At 45.9% G+C, this 27,284-nt stretch overlaps 1 protein-coding gene across 1 annotated transcript in view; it reads left to right on the top strand.

The window, feature by feature from the left end:
* ALK (ALK receptor tyrosine kinase) overlaps positions 1 to 27,284 on the top strand; it is a 635,008-nt gene that overhangs the window by 585,744 nt on the left and 21,980 nt on the right. The window contains exons 18-24 of the mRNA XM_075064275.1: positions 2,821 to 2,973; positions 6,416 to 6,514; positions 8,570 to 8,756; positions 15,064 to 15,154; positions 19,022 to 19,086; positions 20,094 to 20,223; positions 24,388 to 24,485. Of these exons, the coding sequence (XP_074920376.1) occupies positions 2,821 to 2,973; positions 6,416 to 6,514; positions 8,570 to 8,756; positions 15,064 to 15,154; positions 19,022 to 19,086; positions 20,094 to 20,223; positions 24,388 to 24,485 (823 nt within the window). The remainder of the gene's footprint in view (positions 1 to 2,820; positions 2,974 to 6,415; positions 6,515 to 8,569; positions 8,757 to 15,063; positions 15,155 to 19,021; positions 19,087 to 20,093; positions 20,224 to 24,387; positions 24,486 to 27,284) is intronic.

Raw genomic sequence — 27,284 nt, 5'->3', positions numbered from 1 at the left:
AATGGACAGTCCATATAGATTTCACCCTTTCGGGCTCCCATCTCTCCCAGCAATATTGATCCACACAAACACCCCAGATACTCTTCAGGTTGGTAGCATGTGCATTTAAGAGGAAAAGCAGTGACTGTACCAGCAACGGGGGTGGGGGGAGGGGGAGGACAGACACTGCTACCATATAAAGGAGTATTAAGAGGTTCTTTCAAATGAACCTGTGCACCGAATACTCTTATTGACACAGTGCCCAAGGGAGTTTCAGCTCCTCTCTTTCGGTGATGCCAATGGCTCAGAGAAGCAGATCAGCTGCAACTCCTGACGTGAAACTGACACAGCAAGGACTGACAAAGTGGGTATTCACCCACGAAAGCTTATGCTCCAATATGGCTGTTAGTCTATAAGTTTCCACAGGACTCTTTGTCACTTTTTACAGATCCGGACTAACACGGCTACCCCTCTGATGCTTGACTGCAGGGACTGGAACTCTCAGAAGCGGCCCTTAAGACCTGGGTCCCTGCTGCCCAAAAAACTCATATGGCTGCTTCTAGGGACCACTGCACTTCCCACTGCCTTCCCCTTTGAGATGCAGATCCCCTTCAATGCAAGACCTACCCAGATCACTCTGCAGTTTGCGCATTTTAAACCTGAACTCTCCCGGGGGCTGAAAGCTGCCCAGATGAGGGGGCCACTCTTGCCCAAGCTGAAGTGCCACTTTGTTAGGATGCACAGACACAGCAGGAGCCACCCTGTCTCCATCTGTTCTTTCCAGAGGCTGCAAAACCCCTCCAACCCCACTGCTGCCCAGCCGACTCAGAGGTGCTGGGGGCATGGCCCCCTCCTGGGCTGACACAGTGCCAGAGAAGGGGAGAGGAGAGTTGGAGCAAGAGGTGGCAGCAGGGCCATGCAAAGAGGGGGCCAGTTGTTACTCATGGCGCCTTGCACCAGTCCAGGCTCCCCCTTTAAAGTCCAGGGGCCAGGAGAGAGTTACACAAGCTGTTCATGCAGCATCTGGGAGCCCTAACGCAGCTGCTTCCCGGAGCACAGTCTCTCCAGTGCTCCCTGAGCACCATGGACAGGGGCTTTGGAACTCACATCCAAGATCACCGAGGTGCCTTTCCACTGCCCTGCGGGGAAGAATCCCTGGCCGGCGGCTGCCTGCCCTTCCTGGAGGAACTCCCTGTCAGAGAGCAGCGGGCTGATTGGGCCGGTGGCCGGGACCCTGGGCTGGCTGCCGGGACCCTGGGCTGGCAGCGGGCTGAGCCGCTCAGCCCACTGCTGCTCTGGGGTCCCGGCCGCCAGCCCCACTCAGCCCATTACCAGCCTGGGGTCCCAGCCGCTGGCCCTGCTCAGCTCGCTGCCGGCCTCGGGTTTCTTTCACCCAGGCCAGCAGAGGGCTGAGCGGGGCTGGCGGCTGGGACCTCGGCTGGCAGCAGCGTGCCATTAAAAATCGGCTCGTGTGCCACCTTTGGCACGAGTGCGGTAGGTTGCCGACCCCTGGTGTAGTCCAATGAGGAATAAGGAGATGAAAGAGAGCAAAGAAAGATGAAGGCTGTTGGGGAAACATTTCCTAACAGTGAGAAATGGTGGAAGCTTCATTTCTTAAGTCGCTTAAAACTGGACTGGACAATGAGCCCAAGAAATACTATAGGGAACAAATTGTTATACTGTGTGTAATAAGGCAGCCAGTAGGGGGAGTAGGCACAGAGTTAAACAAGGACAATTGTGGGTGTTCCAGTGTTGTGTTGTATGCTGTTGGCAACTGTGGCAAGTGTGGGTCTGTGGAGCTACTGCCAGGATAGGTGTGTTCTCTTTAATATAAGAGATGTTACCCAATACAATAAGAAGTTACCCAGTACAAATAAAAGATGTTATACATCTGGTTTACAACAACCTATGACCACAATCGAGTCCTGGATGGGGCACGGACTAGATGATATGGCAGGCCCCTCTCCCCCAGCTGTCAGCCTGTGATTTATATGTTGTGCCTCTGCTAGTGCTGGAAGCTGAGAGCGATCTTATGAGAGAAGTTTCAGTGCTCAGCTCTTCCCCCATTAAAGCTTCTCCTGGATCAGACTGGCAGAGTTGCTGGAAAGGGCAGTGAGGCTTTTCCCCTAGTTCCTACAGATGGAGTGTGCAACCTTGGCAGCCTTCCCAAGCTGTGCTGGCCCCAACAGTTGACTTGAACTTGATTTCCCCCAGTGGGTAAGTAGGGGATGCTGTGGATGGTTCAGCCCCAGGACAGACTAGGAAACTCCTGAGGACTGCCCTAACTTGCATCTCCTCCCCCAACTCCCATAGCCCCCGCGGGGCTTGCTGTAGCATGGAGGGCACAGGACTGCTCCCGCAACACTTCCTCCTGGCCTCAGCATGCCCTGGGCCTGCCCCACAATGCCCCGTGTGCTCTGTAGAAGCAATACAAGCCTGGCAGGACGCCTTGCTGCATTGCGGGATTCACTGAAGGGAGTGAGCTGTGTGGCCACATTGCACCAGCATAGCTGGTTCAACATGGCTACAGTGCAGATGTCCAAGACAGCTTAGCGGAGGGATTTTTTTGTAAATGAAAACTATTAGCTGCGATTCCTTCAGTCTCCTCTCCCCTAATGCAGATGCCAGTGAGAAGTGGGGATACGGTCATCAGAGAGGGTTGAATGGCAGTCAGGAAAGGTTTTTCAGACAGGGCTCATCCCATCCAATGTGGGGCACTTGGGCACCTTACACTTGTGCATTTTCCCATCCCATAATGCAGCAGTTCTCCTGTCGCTGTCTGTAGAAAGCTCTTGGGTTATCTCTACAATAACAACTCAGCCTCTTTCATCTGTTCCCTAGTGACAGAGGGACATGGAGAGGTGGCTATTAAGCTGCACCTCAACTGCAGCCACTGTGAGCTTGATGAGTGCCGTGTTGATCTGGAGACTCAAAAAGTCATTTGCTTCTGTGAGCCTGGGACAGACCTGGCTGACGATGGTGTCTCTTGTGTAGGTAAGAAGGTGCAGGGAGGAAGGGGCTCCTTTGGGATGGTAGGTCTATGAGTGAATACATAGTGAAAGCCTCTTTAAAGACCTGGACTGCAAAACAGCACGGAAGCACTTAGATAGCCTTTCTTTAAAGTTGACTCTGATTAATTATCCCCTTTGTTGCTGGCATTTGCTGTGAAAACGCAGTGCACTTCAGTGGCGAGGAAGCTGGCACATGGGGCAGCACTGCTGATGTGTTTTGCCTTATAAACCTGCATCATTGGGCAGTTAAGTGATAATTTGGACTGAAGGGGCAAGATATGTGGGTGTGAGTGCCCCTTAAAGAGCCTTTAGTTACATTGACACTGTATCTGGCACAGATCAAAGAGAGAAGCCCTGATCTGAAATTAACTCACACTCACTCACCCCAAACAAAGAAGGAATTTTGCCAGGGTTGCAATTTAGGTGTGTGGGGGGAAGGGGGGCAGTTGCTCTTTTACCCCACCTATGCTTAATTTCAAGGTGCTGCCCATGGCTCAGGAGGACAAGTACCAGCAGGGGGCTGGAGCCCCCTAGGGTCCTTCCTGTGGGCTGCACCTGGGGCTGTCCTGGAGAGTAGCTCGGGCTCCAGGCCCAGAGACCTGCTCTGTTCCCTGAAACCTTCAGCAGCCAGAGACTCACGGGCAGCGTGGAGCTTGCTCCCTGACCTACCCATCCCAGCTCCAGGGACCCACCTGTCCTCTGGTCTGAAGCAACTGCAGCTCTGCTCCAACTTCATCTGGTGCCACACACCCTCGCTACTGATTGGCCCTAGTGCTTGGGCTAGAAGCTGTGATTGGCTAAGGTGGCCAGAACTTTGGCTGCTAGAGGAGCGATGAAGCACCCCTTCCCCAACGGGGAGCACTGGGGAGCTGCCGTCTTGTGCTTCAGAGTCTCAGCTTTTCCTAGGAAAAGAACAGTGAGGTCTCTTCCTTGCAGCTGTGAAGGGAACTGACTGATTTTGGATGTTTACTTTTTATCCTCCAAAAATGCCAAGAACTTCCAGGGGTCTAAGTGGCCCCTGGGCCTCTGCTGAAAACTGCCCTCTCTCCATTGAAATCTGAAATGGCGTCCCTGAATTGTCCGGTCAAACTCAACCCTAAGCTTAGGCTTCCCAAGAGCCAGAGATGACATGTCACAAGCATATGGCAGAGGGAGGTGTAAACGTCATGCAGGGCTAGCTTTACGAAGTGCGGGGCCCAATTCGAACAGTTTCGACAGGGCCCTGACTAAAAAAAAAATGCATGTAAAAAAACATGTGGGGCTTGTACTCACTGGGCGGTGTTCCGAGTCTTCGACGGCACTTTGGTGGCGGATCCTTCTGTCGCTCCAGGTCTTCGGTGGCACTGAAGGACCCACCGCCGAAGTGCCGCTGAAGACCCACAGCACCGCCAGGTGAGTGAAAATTAAAGAGGCGCCTCTAGCCAGGGAAGGGATTCTCACTGGGCACAGGGCCCTCTTAGGCACGGGGTCCGATTCGGGGGAATTGGTGGAATAGGCCTAAAGCTGGCCCTGACGTCATGGGAGAGGGGAAAACAAGAAGGAGAATCCCAGTCAGTACTTCATTTGAGAGCTGAATGCAAAGCATAGGCAAGCAGAGTGGAGTATATTTGTCCTGCTTACACTCAACTCCAGTACTGGGCTTTCCCCACATTTGTACATTAAGAAGAGGTACTGAGTCCAGCAGGTAGAACGAGGGACTCTAAGCCAGGGTTCTTGGTCCTATTTCCAGGTCTGCCACTGAGTTGGGAAAATTGTTCAACCTCTTTATGTTGCAGTCTCCCCATCCGTAAAATGGGGATAGTCAGATGTATTTATATGGGTGTGGTGATGGTCATCGTTTGCCTTGTGATCCCTGATTGGAAAGTGCTCCATAAGTATTATTAAATGGTAGATATTGCAAGGCTGCGGGGGGGTAGGAATGTTGCAAACCAACTAACACGGCATCCATGTAGTAGGGTTTTCCCCAGTAGTCATCTGTTCTTTCTCTGTGAATGCATTTAGATGATGATATACTGCAATTGTCCTCAACCTGTTTTCGCTATGACTTGACATTGATGGCACCACTCAGCACCCTTCTCCCCCCCCCCGACAATTTAACACACACACACACACACACCGATCCCTGTTTTTATGACCTTGCTTTCATAGCCAGTGAGTGTGTGTATTAATTTCCTGATAGGAAACCATCTGTTTTTATGCCTCAAACTTAATTGAGGAAGGTGAAACAATGAGCCATTGGAAGTCATAGATCTGGGAGTTGATTGCAGCAGAGGTTATCCTCTGTTTCCTACAGTGCAAGAGCAACAGATGGAGTGAATGGGAGGCGGGACAGAAAAAAATATTACATTAAAAATTACCAGAGGCAGGCCTGCCGATTGGGTGAGGGAGGTGGGAAGGGGGCAATTGCCCAGGGGTCGGGATGATTTAAAAGGGCCCGGGGGACCCCAACCTCCACCGCTGGCAGCAGTGCAGTGCAGCGGAGCTAAGGCAGGCTTCCTGCCCGCTCTCGCTCTGTGCCACTCCTGGAAGTGGACGGAACACTCCTACAGCCCTTGAGGGGCCAGGGGGTCTCCGCACACTGCCCCTGTCCCAAGCACCGACTCCGCAGCTCCCATTGGCCAGGAACTGCAGCCAATGAGACGTAGGGGCGGTGCCTGTGGACAGTGGCACACGGAGACCCCCTGGGGCCCCCTGTCTACAAGCCACTTCCAGAGGTGTGTGCAGGTTGCTTTCGGGAGCCACCTGAGGTAAGCGCCAACCCTCTGACCCGCTCCTGTACCCCAACCCCCAGCCCAGAGCCAGCACCCTGCACCCAAACTTCCTCCCAGAGCCCCTACCCCGCACCCCCTTCCACACCCAAACTGCCTCCCAGAGTCTGCACCCCACACCCCCTCCCATACTCAAACTGCCTCCCAGAGCGTGCACACCACATCCCTTCCCACACCCAAACTGCTTCTGAGAGCCTGCACCCACTCCCACACCCAAACTCCCTCCCAGAGCTTATACTCATGCCCCCTCCCACACCGCAACCCCCTGTCACAGCCTGGTGAAAGTGAGTGAGGGTGCAGGAGAGCGAGCAACACAGGGAGGGGGGATAGAGTGAGCGGGGGCAGGGCCTCGGAAGGGGCAGGGCAAGGGTCTTTGGGTTTGCGCAATTAGACAGTTGGCAACCCTACTGGACGGGCCTGTGAAAGTCCTGGCCATGCTGGAAGAGCACGCCTAGCAGCGCAGCTGGCAGCTCGCTGGGCACCAGCCAGCGCAGGCGCAGCACTGCCAGATGTCAGGTGGACCACGTCTACGGCTTGTGCATGCTTGGGGGCCTATTGAGTGTTCTGCCCTGAGACCTGGAATTGGTGTCGGCGGGCCTGACCATAGAGAGATCAGTTAAAACAAGTAACTTCTCCTTTCTTATGCATCTCTTTCAGCTGACCCCGTGGCTCATCTCCCCCTCTCCTTGGTCTTGTCCGTAGTGACGTCAGCACTGGTTGCTGCTCTCATTCTGGCTTTTTCCGGGATCATGATAGGTGAGTGTCTCATAAAGCAAAATGTGCATAGAGCAGCAGAAGTTGCAGCATATTGTGCTTCTCACCTAAGCCATTTCTAGTAGAGCCAAGAATGTTGGCATTAGGACTCAAGGTTTACGCTATGTTGTTTTGTTGTTTTTTTTAATTAAAACTCATCTATTTTCTTTTTTGATAAATGTTTTTAACCAAAACAACCAACTTAGGGACATTTTTCCTTGTGAAGGGAAAGTTGAAAAAAATTACTTTGAACAATATTTTTACACTTTATATTTCACCAGGCAGCAAATATTGGTATAAATGGATATCCAGGTATAATTGAAATACCATCCTTGTCTTTTCTTTACTAGCCAGTTACAAGGTCCTTCCAGTGACTGACTGCAGAATTGCTGTAATTCTCATGATTACATCTTTAAAGAGAGACCATTGTGTGGTTTGGGGTGTAAAAATGTCAGACCACAATTTCCAATTTTCACTGATTTTAAAGGGAGCTGTGAATGCTCATACTGTAAAAAAAAATCAGGCCTCTTTTAGTTTAGGGTACCTACAATATGCATTTAGGTGCTTACATTTAGTTACCCAAGTTTGAAGACCTTGGCTTAGATTCCAATTTTACAAATTATGGTTTAGTAAGACATAGATGTTCATGGCCTTTTTCAGAATTTCGATTACATCTTTTTGAAAAAGTTTATTTAAACAATCCCATGCCTACATTCCTACTCTGAACATACCAGGATTATTGCACTAATGGATGAGAACCAGTGATTCAAACTAGCCAGTCTCTTTCCATTGTCCATGCTGAGGGAAATGCTTTTTGAAAAAAAACACACACTCAGAAGGTCAGATGGTGACTAGTAAACTAGATTTGTGTAGTTATTTCAGTTTAAGAATTTCAGATGTTGCTATTAATACATACACGTGGTTTCAGATGTACAGTTTCTGTTCTAACACCATCCCCTTAAGGATCTAATTACTTTTTAGGGAATAGAAGAATAACCAAATTCTTTCTGGCAATCCCTATCATTCTCATTTCAAGAATGAGCAGAAATCTGAGCAATCAAACCAAAAGCAATGATAAGGTGAAAGGAGAACTAGGAGGGCTTGATAATAGGTCATTAAATCCATCCTCCTTTGCTAGTGAAAGTTTTCCCCTTAAACTCTTCCTCTCAGTGACTGGTCTATCAGACGTGGGACCCAGTATAGCCACAGTCTTCAGGTCCAGTTTTGCTCCCATTGAAGTCAGTGGCAAAATTACTGTAGGGCCTGTCCATGATTGGGCCCTACTTTGTAAACTTACATGTGGAACTCGAATTACTTTCACAACAAGACTAGCTTTGATCTGTGATTTCCTTCTGTAGGTGTGGAGAGCTAACATAACAGCTGAGTGAATTGATTCCAAGACTGTAAGAACTGATTTCAGCTTTCCCCTAAATTTGAACCTTGTCTGAGGTTTAGAAACATTTGATCAAGTAGATGGGTGTCTTTAAAAACTTTGTACTTACCCGCTAGACTCCCTTCATGCTTATGGGAATCAAAAGGGAGTTTCATAAAGTGAAGTCATTTTATTTACACAACTTCATTGTGAGGGGAGAGATTTTACTTCTAAAGAGATTTCAGTGCGAACATTGTGATACAATGCAAGTAAGTATGGACTTTATTCAACTTCCTCGTAAGTTAGGTGCTTAACCAAAACCCTGCATCCAAACACCCTTGAACTTTGGGGAAATTGGATCTGGATACTCTGAAGCCCAGACAATCTCTAACAAAACAGATTTGTTACTTCAGAGTTCACTTCTAGTGGATTTCACCCCATTCTTCAAATCAAGAAATACTGGGAAACTCATGAGTGAGCTTGTTCTTAGCCTAATTTCTAAACCAAACAAGTTGGATAAATTCAGCCAGCTTTGGAGAAGCACCCAGACTTCTGCATATACCCATCTATTTTGATTCACTGGAGTCTGAACACTATACCAGTTCCACAGCACATGTGTTCTGTGTTGGTTGCCTTCATGTTCACAAGGCAGTCTGTCTCCCTGATTCACTGTGCTCTATTTCCAGTGTATCGCCGTAAACACCAGGAGCTGCAGGCCATGCAGTTGGAATTACAGAGCCCCGAGTACAAACTGAGCAGGCTGCGCACCTCCACTATTATGACAGACTACAATCCCAACTACTGCTTTGCAGGAAAGACCACCTCCATCAGTGATCTCAAAGAGGTGCCTCGGAAAAATATCTCCCTCATAAGGTAAGCTTATCTATTTGCCTTCCCCATACTTCACCCCATACACTCATATACACTCTCTTTTACACACACACACTCTTGATCTCACATTCTCATTCTTTCCATACAGTCACACACCTTGGACACACCAAAGAGCTATGGTGGGTAGGGTAGTATACCATGCTTACCACATGACCTTTGTGGGGACCTAGACCAGCTAGGTCTCCTTAGCCTTTCATAGGCACATTGTTCATCTTCTGTATTGTAGAAGTAACTGAAGAGCTATCACCATGAAGCCCAGTAATTCAGACCCCAGACATCTTTCTTCCAGGCTCTCAAACACTTTGTGGAATACCCTTGTGTTTAGACCAAATATTAACTGATGTAATATGAGAATCTACCGGACAGTGGGACTTGGACTATAAAAGCCAGAGATGAGGAAATCTATCCATGGGCCTGAGCCACATTAGGATCTGGATCAGAACTTTTTAAAAGATTAGGGGGCCTTGAGTTGGGGATCATCTCTAGGAAAGACCTGCAGAATCATCGAGTCCAACCCCTCTACTATTGCAGGATACAGTCCTCTTCCATAGAGGATATGATGTAACACTGATACTACATGATCTTATACACAAAGCCAAAAGATAGGATTAAGAAGCAGGAGGGTATGGGAGATTCAGGAGCTTGTATTTCCAAAATCGTCCCTGAGATACAACAGAGATGAAGCCCACAACATCCACTACCACTCTCACTGTGTTGTCAAGTACTGCAGGGCTCCTCTGTCATATCTAATACCCCATTGATCACAAGTTAGGACTTTCCAATGCAATGTGTGCTGCCAAATGCGTTTACCACCGAGAGTAAAGGAAACAGCTAGGAATTGATGGGGGAGGAGGGATAGGTTTATGAGCCGTAGCAGCTCTGTTTTATATCCCCTTTGTACAAAGGGTGGGTTAGAGCTGCAGAGAACAATGTTTCAGGCTGACACTTATTGGGAATAATTGATAGCTTCAGTCAAGCCACAGACAATTTGACTCTGAAGTGTGGATTAGCTGCCAGGGCTGAGGCCTGACAGAGAATGTGAAATTCTTTATCCTGGCAAGGAGTAAAGCCACTCTAAATTGAACTGTATCTACAGAACAGGTATAGCATGGATAACAATAGCACAAGCTTCCCCCACCCTCGCCCACAAGGCATGTTCCTTAATCTTCTCTAGGAGGAATCATGATCTGGGGTATTCACTCTCTATGATCTGCTGAGACTGTCCACAGAGGTGCCATTTAGAACTGGAATGAGGACACCAGTCCAATGGAACACAGACCACCCGCAGCTATTCGATCTGGCCATCAGTCCTGGCCTGGTTCATACCAGTGCCCGAGAAGTGATTGACTTGGCATCTCACTGCAAGAGAGAGCCCCTAGAAAGTCCCCTCCATGTCAGAGTTGAGGAACAGGCGTATCAGGGGGAGGGCTTGCACTATCCCTGCCAAGCTGACCCCCTCAGTGGTTGAATAGGGGTTTCCAGCGCTGTCAGTCCAGCAGCTTCCATCTCCGCTACATTCACTGTGGTATTAGTGTACCCAAACCCATATGCCCATGTGATGTGCCGGCTGTTGCACTTAGTGCTTTAACTTTCATTAATTGAAAACCAGAATAAGCAGTGACACGAAATTTCTATAATGGGCATAATGGAGAAAATGTGCATTAGTGGAATGTAAGATTTATTTATTTGCTTTTTTCTCTATCTTGTTTCATAATTAAACCTCAAACTTTCTTCATAATATGTTAACATCTACAGCAACCATTTTAGCACTTACATAGCACGCTGTACTACACAGCCTCTCGCTTGGTGCTTTCTTTGAGATGTATAATTGTATGAGGAGTTAGCAAATTTAGAGTATGACTATCAAATGAAACATGTATCCATGATAGGCCCATCTTTTTTAGCTCACTTTTGAGTTACGCAGCAAGTAGACTAAAATTAAACACTGTTCTTGTACGAGTATAAGAGGACAATGCTTTGTGCTATGTACTACTGTGCCAACACTTTAACTCCAGGAGATTGGCTTCGTTGGGCATAGTCTGTAGTTTCCAAGGCCAGAAGGGACCATTGTGGTCATCTAGTCTGACCTCCTGTATAGCACAAGCCATAGACCTGCCCCCAAAGTAATTCCTAGAGCAGAGCTATCAGAAAAACATCCAATCTTGATTTAAAAATGGTGGGTGATGGAGACGATCCTTGGTAACTTGTTTCAATGGTTAATTATCCTCACTCTCAGAAATTTATACCTTATTTCCAGGCTGAATTTGTTTAGCTTCAACTTCCACCCATTGAATCGTGTTACACATTTCTCTGCTAGACTGAAGAGCCCCAGTATTAAATATTTGTTCCACATGTAGGTACTTATAGACTGTAATCAAGTCAACCCTTAACTTTCTCTTTGTTTGAGAGCGCTCTCTGAGTCTATCACTAAAAACTCTGTCTTATAATCCTTGAATTAGTCTCGTGGTTCTTCTCTGAATCTTTTCAAATTTATCAACATCCTTCTTGAACTGTGGGCACCAGAACCAGACACACTATTCTAGCAGTGGTTGCACCAGTACTAAATACAGAGGTAGAATACCTCTCTACACCTACTTGAGATTTCCCTATTTATGCATCCCAGGATTGTATTAGCTCTTTTGGCCACAGTGTGACACTGGCTGTTTGTGTTCAGCTGATTATCCACCGTGACCCCCTAAATCTTTTTCAGAGACACTGCTTCCCAGAATAGAGTTCCCCATCCTGTAAATACAGCCTATGTTCTTTGTTCATAGATGTGCATATTTACATATTGTATAGCCATGTTAAAATGCATATTCATAGACTATCAGGATTGGAAGGGACCTCAGGAGATCATCTAGTCCAACCCCCTGCTCAAAGCAGGACCAATCACCAGACAAATTTTTACCCTACATCCCTAAATGGCCCCCTCAAGGATTGAACTCACAATCCTGGGTTTAGCAGGCCAATGCTCGAACCACTGAGCTATCCCTCCCCTGGTTTGTGCCTAGTTTCCCAACTGATCTGGATTGCTCTGAATCAGTGACCTGTCCTCTTCATCATCTACCACTCTCCCAATTTTTGTGTCATCTGCAAACTTTATCAGTGATGGTTTTATTTTTTCTTCCAGGTTCTTGATAAAAATGTTAAATAGCATAGGGCCAAAGACCAAGCCCTGTGGTACCCCACTGGAAACACACCCATTCAATGATGATGTCCCTTTTACATTTCTATTTTGAGACCTGTCAGTTTGCCAGTGTTTAATCCCTTTAATGTATGCCATGTTAATTTTACATCATTCTAATTTTTAATCAAAATGTTGTGCTTACCAGGTCAAACACTTCACAGAAGTCTAAGTATATTACATCAGAATTATTATCTTTATGAACCAAACTTGTAATCTAATAACAAAAAAAAGATATCAAGTGAGTTGGACAGGATCTATTTTCCATAAAACAATGTTGATTTGCATTAATTACATTACCCTCCTATAATTTTTTTAATTCTTTATTAATCGAGTCCCACATCAGCCGCTCCATTATCTTGCCCAGAATCGATGTCAGGCTGACAGACTTATCCTCTTTGCCCTTTTTAAAAACTGGTGCAACATTAGTTTTCTTCCAGTCTTCTGGAAGTTCACCAGTGCTCCAAGACTTATTGAAAATCAATGTTAATGGTCCAGGAAGTTCTTCAGCTAGCTCTTCTAAAACTCTTGGATGCAAGTCATCCAGAGCTGCTGACTTTAAACTATCCAACTTTAGTAGCTTCTATTCAATGATCTTCTCAGACACTAGTGGAATGGAAGGAGTGTTATCATTACAATATGATGAGACTATATTGTCTGTTTTTTTCTCCAAATACAGAACAGAAATATTTATTGAACACTTCTAACTTTTCTGCATTATTATTGGTAATTCTACCATTTACATCTAGTAATGGACCAATACCATTATCAGGATTCTTTTTATTCCTAATATTTTTGAAAAATCCTTATTGTCCTTAATTCTGCTGGCCACAGATTTTCACCTTGTGTCCCTTGGCTTCCCTTATCAATTTTCTATCATTTCTAACTTCAGATGTATATTCTTTACTATCAACTTCCCCCTTCTTCCATTTGTAATGATATGTATTGTGACAGTGTACGCCATAAGGCTTTATGGGAAGGGTGCTCATAAATGTATATATGATATAACTGGAATAGGGTTTTGCTACATATGCCATGTAACATATCTATGTAAAAGTTATGATCTACTGGTTATGTTCATCCTAGTTTTATGCAGGCGCCATTTGTGTGTTCAAAGTTGTGAACACTGGCTGTATAATTGCTTGATTTCTAAGTAGCCTTAGTTAGAACATTTGGTCACTTCTTGGGAAAGGAATGTGCAAATTAAGTGCTCAGTTAGGAAGCACGTAACAGGCAAAAAAGCTTAGAAGACTCCAATCCACATAAGAAGCCTACCTGAGGAGGTTCAAGGTAGCAGGTGGGTAATGGCTGCTATCTGCAAGTCCTGAGTCATGCATGGGCATGTGACTTGCCTATGTGATTCCGAATCTCCATTTTGTGACTGGATTCTGCACAGGGTGAGGAGGGGGTCTCCACTCACAAGAGAAAGGCTATATAAACGCCTGGGAGACCCCTCCATTTGCTCTTCAGCTGGCTAAAGGAGGAGTCTCTCCACCCTCCAGGATACTTGAAGGAAACTGGAACAAAGGACAGTAACTACAAGGGGTGTGAGAGATTGCTGGACTGGACCCAGGCTAAAAGGAGATTAGTCTGTAAAAAGGGAGCATTCTGGAACTGGTGAGGATCTTATCTGTATTCAGTTTGATTAGACATAGTTTTGCGTATTTTATTTTATTTTGCTTGGTGACTTACTTTGTTCTGTCTGTTACTACTTGGAACCACTTAAATCCTGCTTTCTGTATTTAATAAAATCACTTTTTACTTATTAATTAACTCAGTGTATGTATTAATACCTGGGGGAACAAACAACTGTGCATATCTCTCTATCAGTGTTATAGAGGGTGAACAATTTATACGTTTGCCCTGCATAAGCTTTATACAGGGTAAAATGAATTTATTTGGGTTTAGACCCCATTGGGAGTTGGGCATCTGAGTGCTAAAGACAAGCACACTTCTGTTAGCTGTTTTCAGATAAACCTGCAGCTTTGGGGCAGGTAATTCAGACTCTCGGTCTGTGCTGGAGCACACAGGAGTGTCTGGCTCAGCAAGACAGGGTGCTGGAGTCTGAGCTGGCAGGGAAAACAGGAGCAGAGGTAGTCTTGGCACATCAGTTGGCAGCTCCCGGGGGGAGGGGGGGTTCTGTGATTGAACCCGTCACATACATTATATTTATTTTTTTTATAGCTGCCTTCCTTTCTAAGTCAGGTCAGTTTTTTAACCAGCACAGCTTTCTTCCTTGATTGTGCGATTTTGGCTCTTTTGGCATCTAGTATAAGGTGTTCTTTATTATAATTCATGTTTTTCTGATTAAATTCTTCCTCCCAGCTAGTTTGATTCATCATTCTTTTCAGCTTTGTGAAACTGATCCTATTAAAGCGTGTGCGAGCATACACACACACACAGATGATATATACACACGTGTAGGTATGTGTGTATATATATTAAATTACTAGTCTGGACTTTATTCTGCTTGTACATTATAAATGTGATCAAGTCATGACCACTTGTACCTATGTATAATGTTACGCTACCATTAATGTTTAATGTTGTGATCAGGTCATCTTTATCTGTTAAGACAAGGTCTAATAAAGAATTCCTCCAGCATATGTTACTCACATTGAAATCTCCTGTGATCATGTAGCTTTTTTTCCTACACACTGTAAATAGGTATATAAGAAGCCTGTCATCTTGTTCCCTAGTGTGATTTGGTGCTCAGTAGCAGACACTTACTATTACCCCATCTTGTTCTTTATCTGTTAGGACATTGATCCATGAGCATTCAAGATCACTTTCCTCCAAGTTATCGGTGACTTGGAAATGGGTTATTATACATTAAGGTTCCACAAGCTGTTACTTCTGAGGGCCACCTCCCCTAGCACTTTTAACATTGTTGGTCAAAGACAAACAAAACTGAGACTGGAAATGAAGTCATGCTCTCACAAATGGCTGTGCAGAGTGCTACCAATAGCATGGCCAAAACTGAAGATGCAGTTCTTCATATTTTACTGTCATAGATGCTATACTCATGTTCTGTTTCCTGTGATCAGAACATTACAGTGTGCATGCTCTGCATTAAAACCTCCTTATCTTTTCTGGTTTATCCAGGGGTTTAGGCCATGGAGCCTTTGGCGAAGTATATGAAGGTCAGGTGGTGGGAATCCCCAGTGACCCCTGTCCCTTGCAGGTGGCTGTAAAGGTAAGTGACAATATGTGAATAATCACAATAGTAACACTTTGTGCACCTTTCATCCAGGGGCCTCAAAGCATTATAAAAGCATTGATAAACTAAGCCTCACAACACCTCTGGAAGATAAATGTGTATTGTCCCTGTTTTGCAGTTGGGGACACTGAGGCACAAAACAGGTAAGATGATTTCCCTAGGCTCACTTGGGCAGAGTACTAATACCTAGATTTTACATAGCATTTCTCATGCACAGATCTCAAAGCCCTTTACAAAGGACAGTAGGTATCACTATGCCTGTTGTACATGATCTGCTGACCCCCTGGTCCAGTGCCTTGTCTTTGCCATGAACCATGTTGCATTGTTCACAGGCCCCTACCCTGATCACTAGCCAGGCTCCAATGGTCTCTTCTGGTGCTGCAGGCATCATGTCCATCAACGGGATTGTTTATTTTCAGAATCTCTGAGAAATTAATCCAGCTGACTCAACTTTATCTAAATGAGAAATTGCATTACAGAGAAATTTATTTCCAAGCTGTCAGCTTGCATCTGACCATGTTCTGTGTGATGTCTGACATTTCTGTAAGTGAAACTAACACATAGCTGGTAATGATGAGCTCCAGCAACGGGGATACTAGAGCCCAGTGCACTGAGTCAGTAATTTTTCAGCTGTTACAATTTATAAAAAGCCACTAATGAACTGTGGTGACTTGCATCCTCTCGGTTTGGGAAGGCAGCTTATTGCCTGGGAAACCAGCTTATTGTTTCAGTTCTGCAGCATGATGCCCTCTGCTGTGTGTAACTGATGTGCAGCAGTGCTGATGTATGGAGGTGGCATGCACTTCCATGTCTGCTCCATTATAGTGCAGCTCAGCAGAAAGGACCATATGCACAACAAGAGGCATGTATATCCTTTCTCTCATCCCTTCTTTCCTTGGGGGTTCATTTACACCTTTGGGGGAACCCTGAGGAGCCCCACTACATCCCCCTCCCTCTAAACTATCCTGATCATCAAGTCCCTGCTTCAGAGCCATCGTCTTCTCATCATGAAAGGGCTGAGCAAGCCTCCCCTTCAATCCCAAGCAAAACCATGCTTCGCACAACCAGAGGGGTCACTACGGGATGGTAGCATTCCTGTCCATTGGGTTGATATACTCGTTTGTGTGTGAGGGTGTTAGACCATATAAAAGAACCTCTAAGTACTCTCTTAGAAATTCTTCCAATGATCAGTGATGACATATCTGCTGAATGAGTATCTCTGTGTAACACGATCTGTAACACTGTTCTGGATTGTGTTGGAAATACGAAATGCCATCATGCAGAGTGGTGTGACAACAATGATCCTGAAATATCAAATGTCCTTAATGTCAAGTGACAACCGCATGCCATGCTCATAGCTGACCCACTTGGAGTCGAAAAAGGCCAGATACGAGGCAGCTTGCAGCACACTCCAGCGCAAACTCTGCCAAATGCAAAATATGTGTTTGACTGTACGCACCCTAGCAGATAAATATGACTCCAAAGGTTTCTGTGAAGCGGTCAAAGCTGTGTACAGTCCTGCCCAATCTGCTTTGACGCCACTAACAAGTGCTGATGGTGAATCTCTCATCACCATCTACCAACAGTGGCATGAACATTTTAGTGAACTACTTAATCATTTTGTACTGTTTCTCATGAATCACTGGATAATGTCCACAAATTGCCTACATCTTATGCATTTGCCAGTCCACCCATATGTGCCAAGGCGTTGAAAGCTGTTGAAGTAATGAAAAATAACAAATCTCCTTATCCTAATGCCATTCCAACTGAAGTTTTCAAGCATGGAAGAAATCTCATTGACAGGATTTTTGAATTTTTGTTACATGTCTGGCTTCATATCGTAATAACTGAAAGATACCAACATTGTCACTGTCTATAAGCATGAAGACTCAGAGAGTGACCGTGGTAGCTACTGCGGTATCTCTTTGTTGTCTGAAACCAGCAAGATTCTTGCATGGATCCTCCTGAGCTAACTCCTGACCCAGTCGTTGACAATGTTCTATCTGAGTTAGTGTGGCTTTTTGTGCTTAAAGGAGCACTGTTGATATGATTTTCCTTATTCAACAATTACAGAAAAAATGTCAAAAACCACACCAACTTTTGTACATCATGTTTCTTGATCTAATTAAGGCATTCAACATGGTCAACCACACTGCCATCTGGAAATTGCTTGCTAAATTTGGATGTCCAGACAAATTTATTAACATCACTCAGCAATTCCATGAAGGCATGGCTGAAGAAGTTAGTATTGATGGTGATGTAACAGATCCATTTCCAATCACAGACAAGGTAAAGCAAGGATGTGTCCTCACTCCTAGACTTGTTGGTCTATTCTTTGCTGCGATGTTATAGAAAGTCCTTTGTAGGTCTTGAAATAGCATGTTAATATGCTCCTGCACTGATAAGCTCTTTCATCTTTCCTGTTTACATGCGAACACCAAGCTGATAGATGAATTGGACCAGGAACTGCTGTATGCCAAAGGTTGTGTCTTGATGGCACACTCTGAAGCAACTCTACAAGATCTTACAAACCACTTTGCTGTGGTGGCTCATAATTTTGGCCTCACTGTCAGTAAATGAAAAGCCAGGTTATGTACTAGTCAGCTCCTCAACAACCTTATCAAGACCCATCAATGCTCTTGAAAGGTGTCACACTCCAAGCCATCAAACAGTTTACTTATCTCTCTAGGACATTGGACAATGAAGTGACAATTGACCACAAATTTGATACATGAATTAAGAAAGCCAATGCTGCATATGATTACCTCCATCACCAAATCTGGAAGCAACGTGGAATCTGACTACAGACAAAAATCAAAGTCTATAATGCTGTTGTCCTCAAAACTTTGCTCTGTGGGTGCAAAACATGGACCTGTTATAAATGGCATATAAAAATCTAGACAGTTTCCATTTATGACACTGATGACAATTGCTGGGCATCAGATGGCAGGACTGGGTTTCTAATATGGAATTCCTGGCAAAAGCTGGTTCGGTTGGTATTGATCTCATTTCATCTCAAGCACCCACTTAGATGGATTGGCCATGTAATTCGTATGACTGAGACCAATTTATTATAACAAGTTGCATATTCCCAATTAAGCTCCAGCAATCGAAAGCATGGAGGGCAGATGAAATGCTTTAAAGACACCCTCAAACAAAATCTGCCCCAAAACGAACATTTCTGACTCAACCTTTGAGCAACTGGTGCCACAGCCGTAAGGGTGGGTGTCCACAATTTGGAGAAGAATCATGATGAGTTGCTGGAAGCATAGTGCGAAGCACAAAAACAGCAAGCAGCTCAATCAGCACAACTAGGCAAATGGCTCTGCAGCCAGTCTGGTAAATGTTGTTCCTCTCAAATTGGTCTGAGGAGTCACGCAAAGACCCGTTAGTACAAACTATGATCGTTGACGTCATCCTTGAAATCGAGGTGACTAGCATCAGATGCAGATTTTCAGTAGAGCAGTAGCTGATTGTAATGGTCGAGAAAGAATCTGTCTAGGCATTATATATCACTCAACACATTAGAGTCCCCAATATGTACAACATTGTGCAGTTGACTGTTTGCATTATGAGGTGTTTCTTCTTCATCTGAAGTATCTGGCTATAGGCCACTGCCAGGAGGAGGGTTCTGGGTTTGATGGACCAATGTTCTGATCTATTGGCAAATCCCCTGTGCCTGCCAACAGGGCTTCACAACCCAGTCTGAAAATGGCATGTTAGTTAGCTTGGTGTGAACGTTTCTTGTGGAGAGAAGGAGATCACTGTAGACAGTGTTTGTTCTGGGATTCTACAATCATGAGACTAAAACCTCTCTCTCCCTTCTTGTCCGGTCTTTTCCAGACATTGCCAGAGATGTGTTCAGAGCAAGATGAGCTGGATTTCCTCATGGAAGCTCTTATTATCAGGTGTGTTAATAAAAGCTTATATAAGCCCTTGGTTACCTATGCATGGCAAAGCACAGACCCTACAAGATGAAAAGTGCTCTGTGAGATGATGTATTTATCCTCATACTGCACTTTTCACCCAAAGATATCAAAGTGCTTGACAATGGCAGGTGGGCACTACTCTCCCTTTTTTAAAAATCAGATGGTGAAACTGAGGCTCAGAAAGGTTGATGCTAATATTCTTAAAACAGTCCATTGAGTTTAGATGCTTTAAGGTCTGGGTGCCCAACCTGGAACATTGAGGCCCTAGTTTTACAAACATAATTACCTCCCCCATTCACCTGGAGCTCAGCACATGAGAAGATTCAGCCCTGCTTGTCTTAGGTTGGGCGCTCAAAGTTAGTGGACAGTTTTGACAATGTTGGCATTAAGTAATTTGCTCTCCCAAGACCACACAGAGTTACAGATCCCAGGCAGCCAATTTTCCATTCCACTAAGGCTGGAGACACAAATGGGCATTGAAAGCGGTGGCATTGAGACCTAGGGTAATACCCGCTGCATAACTGACTCCTACATCTGTGTATTGCTACTGGAGCAACCCTACTCCCAGTCCCACGCATAGGAAAGTCAGAGGGGAGGTAGAAGTTGTGGGTGAGAAAGGCACATGCCCAGAGCACAGTGAATTGTGGCTGTTCTCTGCTTCCCAGGGCCCATTCTCAGACCCAGAGTATAGGGAGTGCAAAGGGGGCAGAAAGCCCCCATCCTCCATTGCAAGCACAGAGACAAACTAACAGAGAACTGGGGCCAGTGTCTCCAAAGTAGTGGTGCTGCTAATTAGATCTACCAATGGTGATACCTTAGACTTGGTAGCATCACAGACCATACCTGCATTTGACTGGCTCAGCACTCCTTCGGATGCATTGTTTCCTCCGGAAAAACAACTTCTCTGGTAGGGCAAGTTGACTCTCCACATCAAGGTGCCTTTTGGTTCAAAGCTGCTCTTCAGTTTAGTCTCACTCTCTCTGCAGCAAGTTCAACCACCAGAACATCGTGCGCTGTATTGGGGTCAGCTTGCAGGCGCTGCCACGCTTCATCCTGCTGGAGCTTATGGCTGGAGGGGACCTGAAATCCTTCCTGAGGGAGACACGGCCTCGACCGGTAAGGTGGGATGGGGAGAATTACCTTTTTCCGCTAGCTTTGCAGCCTGTGCCTTACTCTCTTTGCTATTTCTTCCTTGTTTAACCACACTGGTGTTCTGCCTCCTCTCCTCAGAGCACTCCAAGAATTACAAATAGCTAAACTAAGGCACACTCACATCACTGACCTATTAATAATTGGGAATGGCCTCCAGTAATTTTACCCTAATAACATGCTGCATCCACATAATTAGAACCTGTCTATTTTCTGAGAGATCCTGATGCTTTAGAGCAGCAGTTCCCAAACTGTATTTCAGGGACATGTGTAATCAATCCACAGAGCACTTGCTGGTGGCCTGCAGGGAGCTGGCTGGTTACATGGTGCTGGATCCTTCTCCTACTTTCCAGCCGCTTCTACAAGTCTCCAGGCTCTCCAAAGACTAGAAGGAGGGGCCAGTCTAGTTGCCTTTGATAAAGTCCACTGCTCTATAAAAGGAGGAGAAAGAGAAGCCACCCCTAAGTCAGGAACCTGAGCCACCAGTGGGTCTGAAGCTGCCAGACAACTCCAGAAAAGGAACATGTAGGGAAGAGGAGGACACAAGGTACCCAGATACTATACCCATGGGACTGAGGAGATGGGCCAGTTGGTGGAGGAGCAGCATCTCCAGTGGAGGAGGGGAAGGAAAAGGAACAGATCAGATGAGAAGGGGAGAAGAAAAGCAGTGTGTGAGATTTGCCTTTTTTTTCCGGGTCTGAGAATGCTGCCTCCTTTGTTCACCCTGCACCTGCTGGCTCGGGAAGTACAAAGCCAGGGATTGCGCTCATTGGTGAGATATCAGAGATGGGCAGTGTGCTGTGCTCAAATGGTTAACAGTTATTGTGGTAAAGTTGGGAATATTGGTCTGGAAATATGGGTGCTCACTTATTTGGCTGGTGGGTTCCTTCCCATCTGCTGGAGCATGACCAATCCTGCGTACAACTGCTCTGGCCTGCAGCTGTGCAGCTTGTATCTGCTCAATCCTGCTCCCCGTGACCCCAAACTGAAGTTCAAAGTAGACAATCTGCAACTATGTCTACACTTAAAGGCTGCAGCGGCACGGCTGCAGCACTTCAGTGTAGACACTCACTACAGTGACTGTGGGAGTTCTCCCATTGTTGTAGTTAATCCGTCTCCCCAAGAGGCATGAGCTAGATTAACAGAGGAATTCTTCCACAGACCTAGCACTATCTACACTAGGGCTTAGGTCATCTTAACTATCTCTGTCAGGGTGTAATTTTTCAGTGTAGACCAGCCCTCAGATGATAGGCTATAGCAAAGTAACTTTCCCTTTGATCACGCAGACTTCTAGTCTCACAAAGCGTGTCAAGCCCAGCCAGACAATGATGTTTTTTTCAAAATTCACTGACGGACCTTTATTGAGGAAAGGGGGTTTAGCTTCCTAGGGAAAATTAAGTACAAAGAGAAATCAGCTTTGGCAGATACAGTGGTAATGCTTTACTGCCTACTACATAACTACCCCTTTTGTCTCTCCCTTCTTGCCTTTCCTCCTCACTCTCTCACCTTCCTTGTCCTTTCCTTATTGTTATCATTTACAATTTGCCTGTCAGCATCGCATCAAGATACCTCATACAATAAAAAACATGCAACTGGGCTGAACAAAATAAACATTCCATTGGACTCTAAACAAAAAATGTAACACTTATACCCATAGGCCAAATCCTCAGCTGGTGAAAAGTAGCCTAAGAATAAATCCATTGACTTCTGTGGAGCTTTACTAGTTTATCCTATCTGAGGGTTATCAAGATCAGAGGTGAGGCCAAGCCAGAAAGTTCAGATCCAAACTCTCCCAAATTTCAGGCATTTATGGACCCAGGGCTTTTGTTCTGGCCCACATCTAGTGAAGATCAGTGTCTATTTAGGGGCTGTACTTCCCTCCTCATGAGTGAGATAAGCTCTATAGATTTGGGCAGTACTTAACTGCTCAAATGCCAGGAACATACTGAGAACATTGCAAAATTCTCCTTTCTGTGGAGTTCAAAACCCTATCGGTTTGATCCTTTTCTCACATGGCAAAGCAATCAGAGGATGGCTTTAGAAGATAAGCAGTAATTTCCCCTCCTTTGTATCCTGCAGCTTGTTGTGCAGAGTAGTGATTATACTGAACAATAGTCAGTTTGTTTTAAGGTCACCTTTGCCTTTAGAGGGGTTGGACCTAAAAGGGAGGGGTGGGACAGAAGATGTTGCTTTAGTGCTTCCAATGCGCCTCTCGCTCTAAAGGTTGATAGTGAGCTACAGTTTCCAGCTGGTTTCTTCCTCTCCTCTGGGGAGGAAAAGCTGTAAACAGCTGTAAAGCTGATTCTCTAGTGTGTCAATGTTGTTCACAAAATGGGTCTGAAAACTCTGTTTTTCACACAAATTACTCAGATAAATTGTTGTTGGCTGATAAGTCACATCTGCTTTAGAATTTCAGTTTAGCCAAAATTTGACCAAGGAAGGAAAAGCATCACAATTAGAATCAACTTGTGGCTTCATCCCTCCATCTGCCTTGTGTCTTAGCTCAACTCAGCCCAGGGGTCAGTCTCTGCACCCTGAGGCACTGGACTTTTTATTCACTGTGTATCCATTGAGTTGGCTCCTGAACTGTGATCACAGCAGAAAGGCCATTAAATGGGTTGAAAGGTTTGAAGCAGCCCCTGCTCAGACCCCTAAGAAAAGACACCATCACCCTTTTGTTGATCATTTTAGCCATATGTTCAATGCTGCTGAATCACTCAGTAATCAGCACAACGAGACTAAAAAAGATTCTCCATCAAAAAGTAAGGCTTCGGGGAACAACACTATGCACAAATAAATAAAAGCCCAGCCCTCTTCTCCTGTGTATTAGGGCACTTCAGTAATCCCTGTGCATGTTAAACAAACCATGTGTATAGTAAAACACAGGCAGGATAGATATGTCTACACAGTCCTTTTTGCTTAGCTGTGTGTGTGAGATGCTGTGCAAGTAAGCCTCTGCTCAGACAACATATAATGCAGGGTGCTTTGCAGTTCTTTGGTGCTCTCTTCACTAGACTAGGGTACCTTAAGGCTGGGTTTACCCTAACCCTTTCAGCCAGACTAAGACCTCGGTTGTAGCAGCCAGTGCTTGCTGTTTCCTGTTCAGTTGTGCATGCTGCAAACTGCAGAGAAGGCTAGGAGCTGGCTCCAATCCTAGTCAGCTGGTTAGGCAAAGTCCATTATGACTCAGAGCTGGACGGTGGCAGGGAGCAGCATACTAGGACCTAGTGACCTTTCATCATGAAGGGAGGGGGCATTTAGAGTCCTAGGCACTGATGAACCAGTACTGGTGTGTGTATCAATGGGTGGGGTATACAGTGTTATAAGATGCTGCTCTTAATAGGTGCAATGAAGATGATCTGCTTCATCTGCGTGCAGAGTCCTGGCATGCCTATCAGTCATGTCACTTAAAGGCAATTCTTCCTCTCCAAAGTACATCATGTAGTTCTGTATGAATGCACTCTTCTTTTCCTGTCACAAGACATCAGCTCCCTGCACTGATGCCCTCCTGGAGATTAAGTTAAATAACCAAACTGGCAATTGATAAAAATCTATACACAGGTGAAGGATGCAAATACCAAGATGGCACTCGGTAACTCAGATAATATGTGGAGGCTGTAGAAGAAGAGGGGTTGATTGTTTAAGGTAACTTAAGGAAGTATGAATAATGGGATGAAACTGAGCAAAGATAAATTCAGGTTAAATATCACCAAAATATTTATAGTACTGAGACTATGGAATAGTCTCTCACAAGAGGTGGTGTAAGCGCATTTAAAGCTAGACTGCGTAAAGCAGTGGAGAATACACTGTGAGGAATAATCCTGCAGCAGCTGAGGAGAATTAGATGACCTACTACAGTAAGATATCAGATCTAGTGATTCTGCTTCTATTAGTGCGATTTGTGTGTATGATTAGGTGCCAGCACCTTTTCTGAACCTCCCCAGATATGAAACATCTATGCTAGTTGGAAAGCTGTGTATGAGGTAGTTTACATTCCCTTGTGTATTTGTGTTAGCATTTGATCCACGTCCTTCATTTGAGATCTCCCTAACTCAGTGGTGACTCATAGCTCTGATGATGAACCACATCATTTCTGCTTTAACCCTCCCTTTGTACCTTGTCTTTTGGTAGAGCCAGCCCTCTTCCCTTTGCATGCTGGACTTGCTACATGTGGCTCGCGACATTGCATGTGGCTGTCAGTATTTGGAAGAAAACCACTTCATTCACAGGTGAGTAAGACCATGTGCTATTAAGGACTATTTACTGTTGCCCTTTGTATGTGTGGGTGTGTACTGTATTGTAATAATATTGGCCAGCACGTACAATAAGTCTGTGGTGAATGTTTATGTACCACTGCCCTCTAGTGGTTGGATGTTTTTAGAAGCCAAGAGCCAAAAGCTTGACTAATAGTAATTATTCACAGGGACTCTACTTTATCTCAAGTGAGGAAGGCTTGTATTCATGGTGCCAAAGAACCTGAGCTCTATCCCTAGGGCCACAACATGTATGCAGTTTTTGTCATCTGTATGAAAGCAACCAGGTATTTGTTATAGTAGGTTGTAGCCCTTCCCTCCAACAAGCTTTGATTATTGCCCTTCTGTTCATTCCTTGCTGTTCTCACCCTGGCCCTGGATACACACACAGGTTAAAGTGTAGTACTGTTCAGACCTAGTATAAGATTTTTGAGATGGACCTGATTCTATCCACAAAGTCAAGCAAGGCTAGAGAGCCACTCACCTGTTCCCTTTTCAGGGGAGACGGTTTCCCATCCATGCCTCAGACATGTGGTTCAGACAGTAATATTCTCCCCATTTTCCAAAAATCAAGAATTTAATGATGACCTGAAGGCCCACAGCATCTTTTTCCAGGAGTATTTCTTAAATCCCCTCTGTTATGGTTCTAGAGTCAGCTTTAACCTTTTTGCTCCGTTTCCCCTGAGTACCCTTCCAAGAGACAGGCCCAGCACCTGCACTTCTCTCAAGATGGAATTCCACCATTCACCTCACTCTTAGACTGGGTCCCCTATCCACCAACTGGGAGTCCTCAGCAGCTCCAGCTGTGTTTTGCCCGCTGCTGTAGATTTCTCTTTGGGACTTGTGACCAGCATGAAAGTGTGGTGATAGAAATCAACTTGTTCCAAACAAAGTATTATTTATTTAACCAAAGGAACACAACAGTGAGGGAAAGGATGTTGTGACAGCCAAGACTAGAACAGGATTCAAAAAATAACTAGATACATTCATGGAGAATAGATCCATCAATGGCTACTAGCCAGGATGGGCAGGGATGGTGTCCCTAGCCTCTGTTTGCCAGAAGCTGGGAATAGACCACAGGGAATGGATCGCTTGATGGTTACCTGTTCTGTTCATTCCCTCTTGGGCACCTGGCATTGGCCACTGTTGGAAGACAGGATACTGGGCTAGATGGACCTTTGGTCTGACCTAGTATGTCCCCTCTTATGTTCTAAAAGGGTTACAACAATGAAAGGCCTGTATGCATTTTATCATACCTAAGGGCATGGCTACACTTGCAGATGTAGAGCGCTTTGAGTTAAACCAGCTTTCGTACAGCAGAGAAAGCGCTGCAGTCTGTCCACACTGACAGCTTCAAGCACACTGGTGTGGCCACATTTGTGGCACTTGCAGCGCCATTGGGAGTGGTGCATTATGGGCAGCTATCCCAGCATGCAAGTGGCTGCAACATGCTTTTAAAATGGGAGGGGTGGGGTGGAGTGTGACAGGGGTGTGACAGGGTTGGGACTCACCACCGTGGTGCTTCCCACTGGTTGCTCCAGGAATTAGCTCAGTCCATGGGGAGTGCACTCTGCTGATGGTGTCCCATTGGTCATCTGTTCTCTGCTGGTGTCTGGACCCATGTTGCTCCCGGCTTGGCAACATCCATTTCAGGCCATTGCCATCCGGCAGTGCCCCCTAGTCCATCCTCACCCCCTTCCGGGGGTGGTGGTGGTAGGTTAACAACAGTCTTTCTCTATGCCCCAGCCACAGTGGTCAACCACACCCCAAAGTCTTACCCCTTGTGTCAGGGGTCTGGTGCAGTCCACCCCTGCCACGTCAAATGGCTGGGTGTATGTGCAAGGGGAAAGAGGGGGGGACCCAGGCCTGCCCTCCACACTGGGTTCTGACCCAGGGACCCTTTGGCAGCAGCCTTCCTGCCCTCCTTCTCTCCCCTCGCATGTCTCTCTCCATGGGCCTCTTTCCCTTCAGCCCCTCACACTGGCTAGGCCCTTCCTTCAGGCCTGCAGCCTGGCACGTAGCAGGCTGGAGTTCCCTTTGGCTCCCCCTAGCCTGCCCAGCGCTGCACTGCGCTGTCCCAGGTGCTAATCTCCTCACACAAGAGACAGACCTTTAGCCTTTGAAGGCCTGGGAGAGACTGCCTGTGCCCTTCCTGGGAAGCCTTTATATAGGGCCTAGCCTAGCCCTGATTGGCTGGCTCTAATCTCAGCCCTGAGTGGCTCTCTGTAGGCCATTCCCTGATTGGCTGCCAGCGTGCGCAGCTGCTCTGGCCAACTCTAGCCCCCTCTCGCATGGAGGTGGGCAGCCGCCCCCCAATATGGGGGAGAGAGAGTGGTTTTTTGAGGGGCTGAGAGCATGTCAGTATGCTGTCTTGTAAGTTCAGACAGCAGCAGACCTCCCCCTCTCTCTCACATACTGCATTCCACAGTAACGACTTGCATGTCGGCTGTCAGAAACAGAGCTTTGAAGGGGCATATCTGCATTCCTACAAGAGTTCAAAACAATGACAAGAGTGGCCACTTGACTTAAGGAGATTATGAGATGTTTCCGGAGGCCAATCACAGTGCAGTAATGCAACACCTTGTTCACACTGGCACCACGGTGCTCCAGCGGGGGCAAAGCAAACGTTATTCCACTTACCGAGGTGGAGTACCAGCAGCGCTGCAGCCGTGGAGTCAGAGCGCTCTAAGTGCCTTGCCACTGTGGACAGGGAGTCAACTAGTGCGCCTGGGGCTACTTTATTGCGCTGCAACTCGCAAGTGTAGCCAAACCCTA

The sequence above is a fragment of the Chelonoidis abingdonii genome, chromosome 3, assembly GCF_003597395.2.
Source record: "Chelonoidis abingdonii isolate Lonesome George chromosome 3, CheloAbing_2.0, whole genome shotgun sequence".
Classification (NCBI taxonomy): domain Eukaryota; kingdom Metazoa; phylum Chordata; order Testudines; family Testudinidae; genus Chelonoidis; species Chelonoidis abingdonii.
This window is presented reverse-complemented; position numbering and strand designations above follow the sequence as displayed.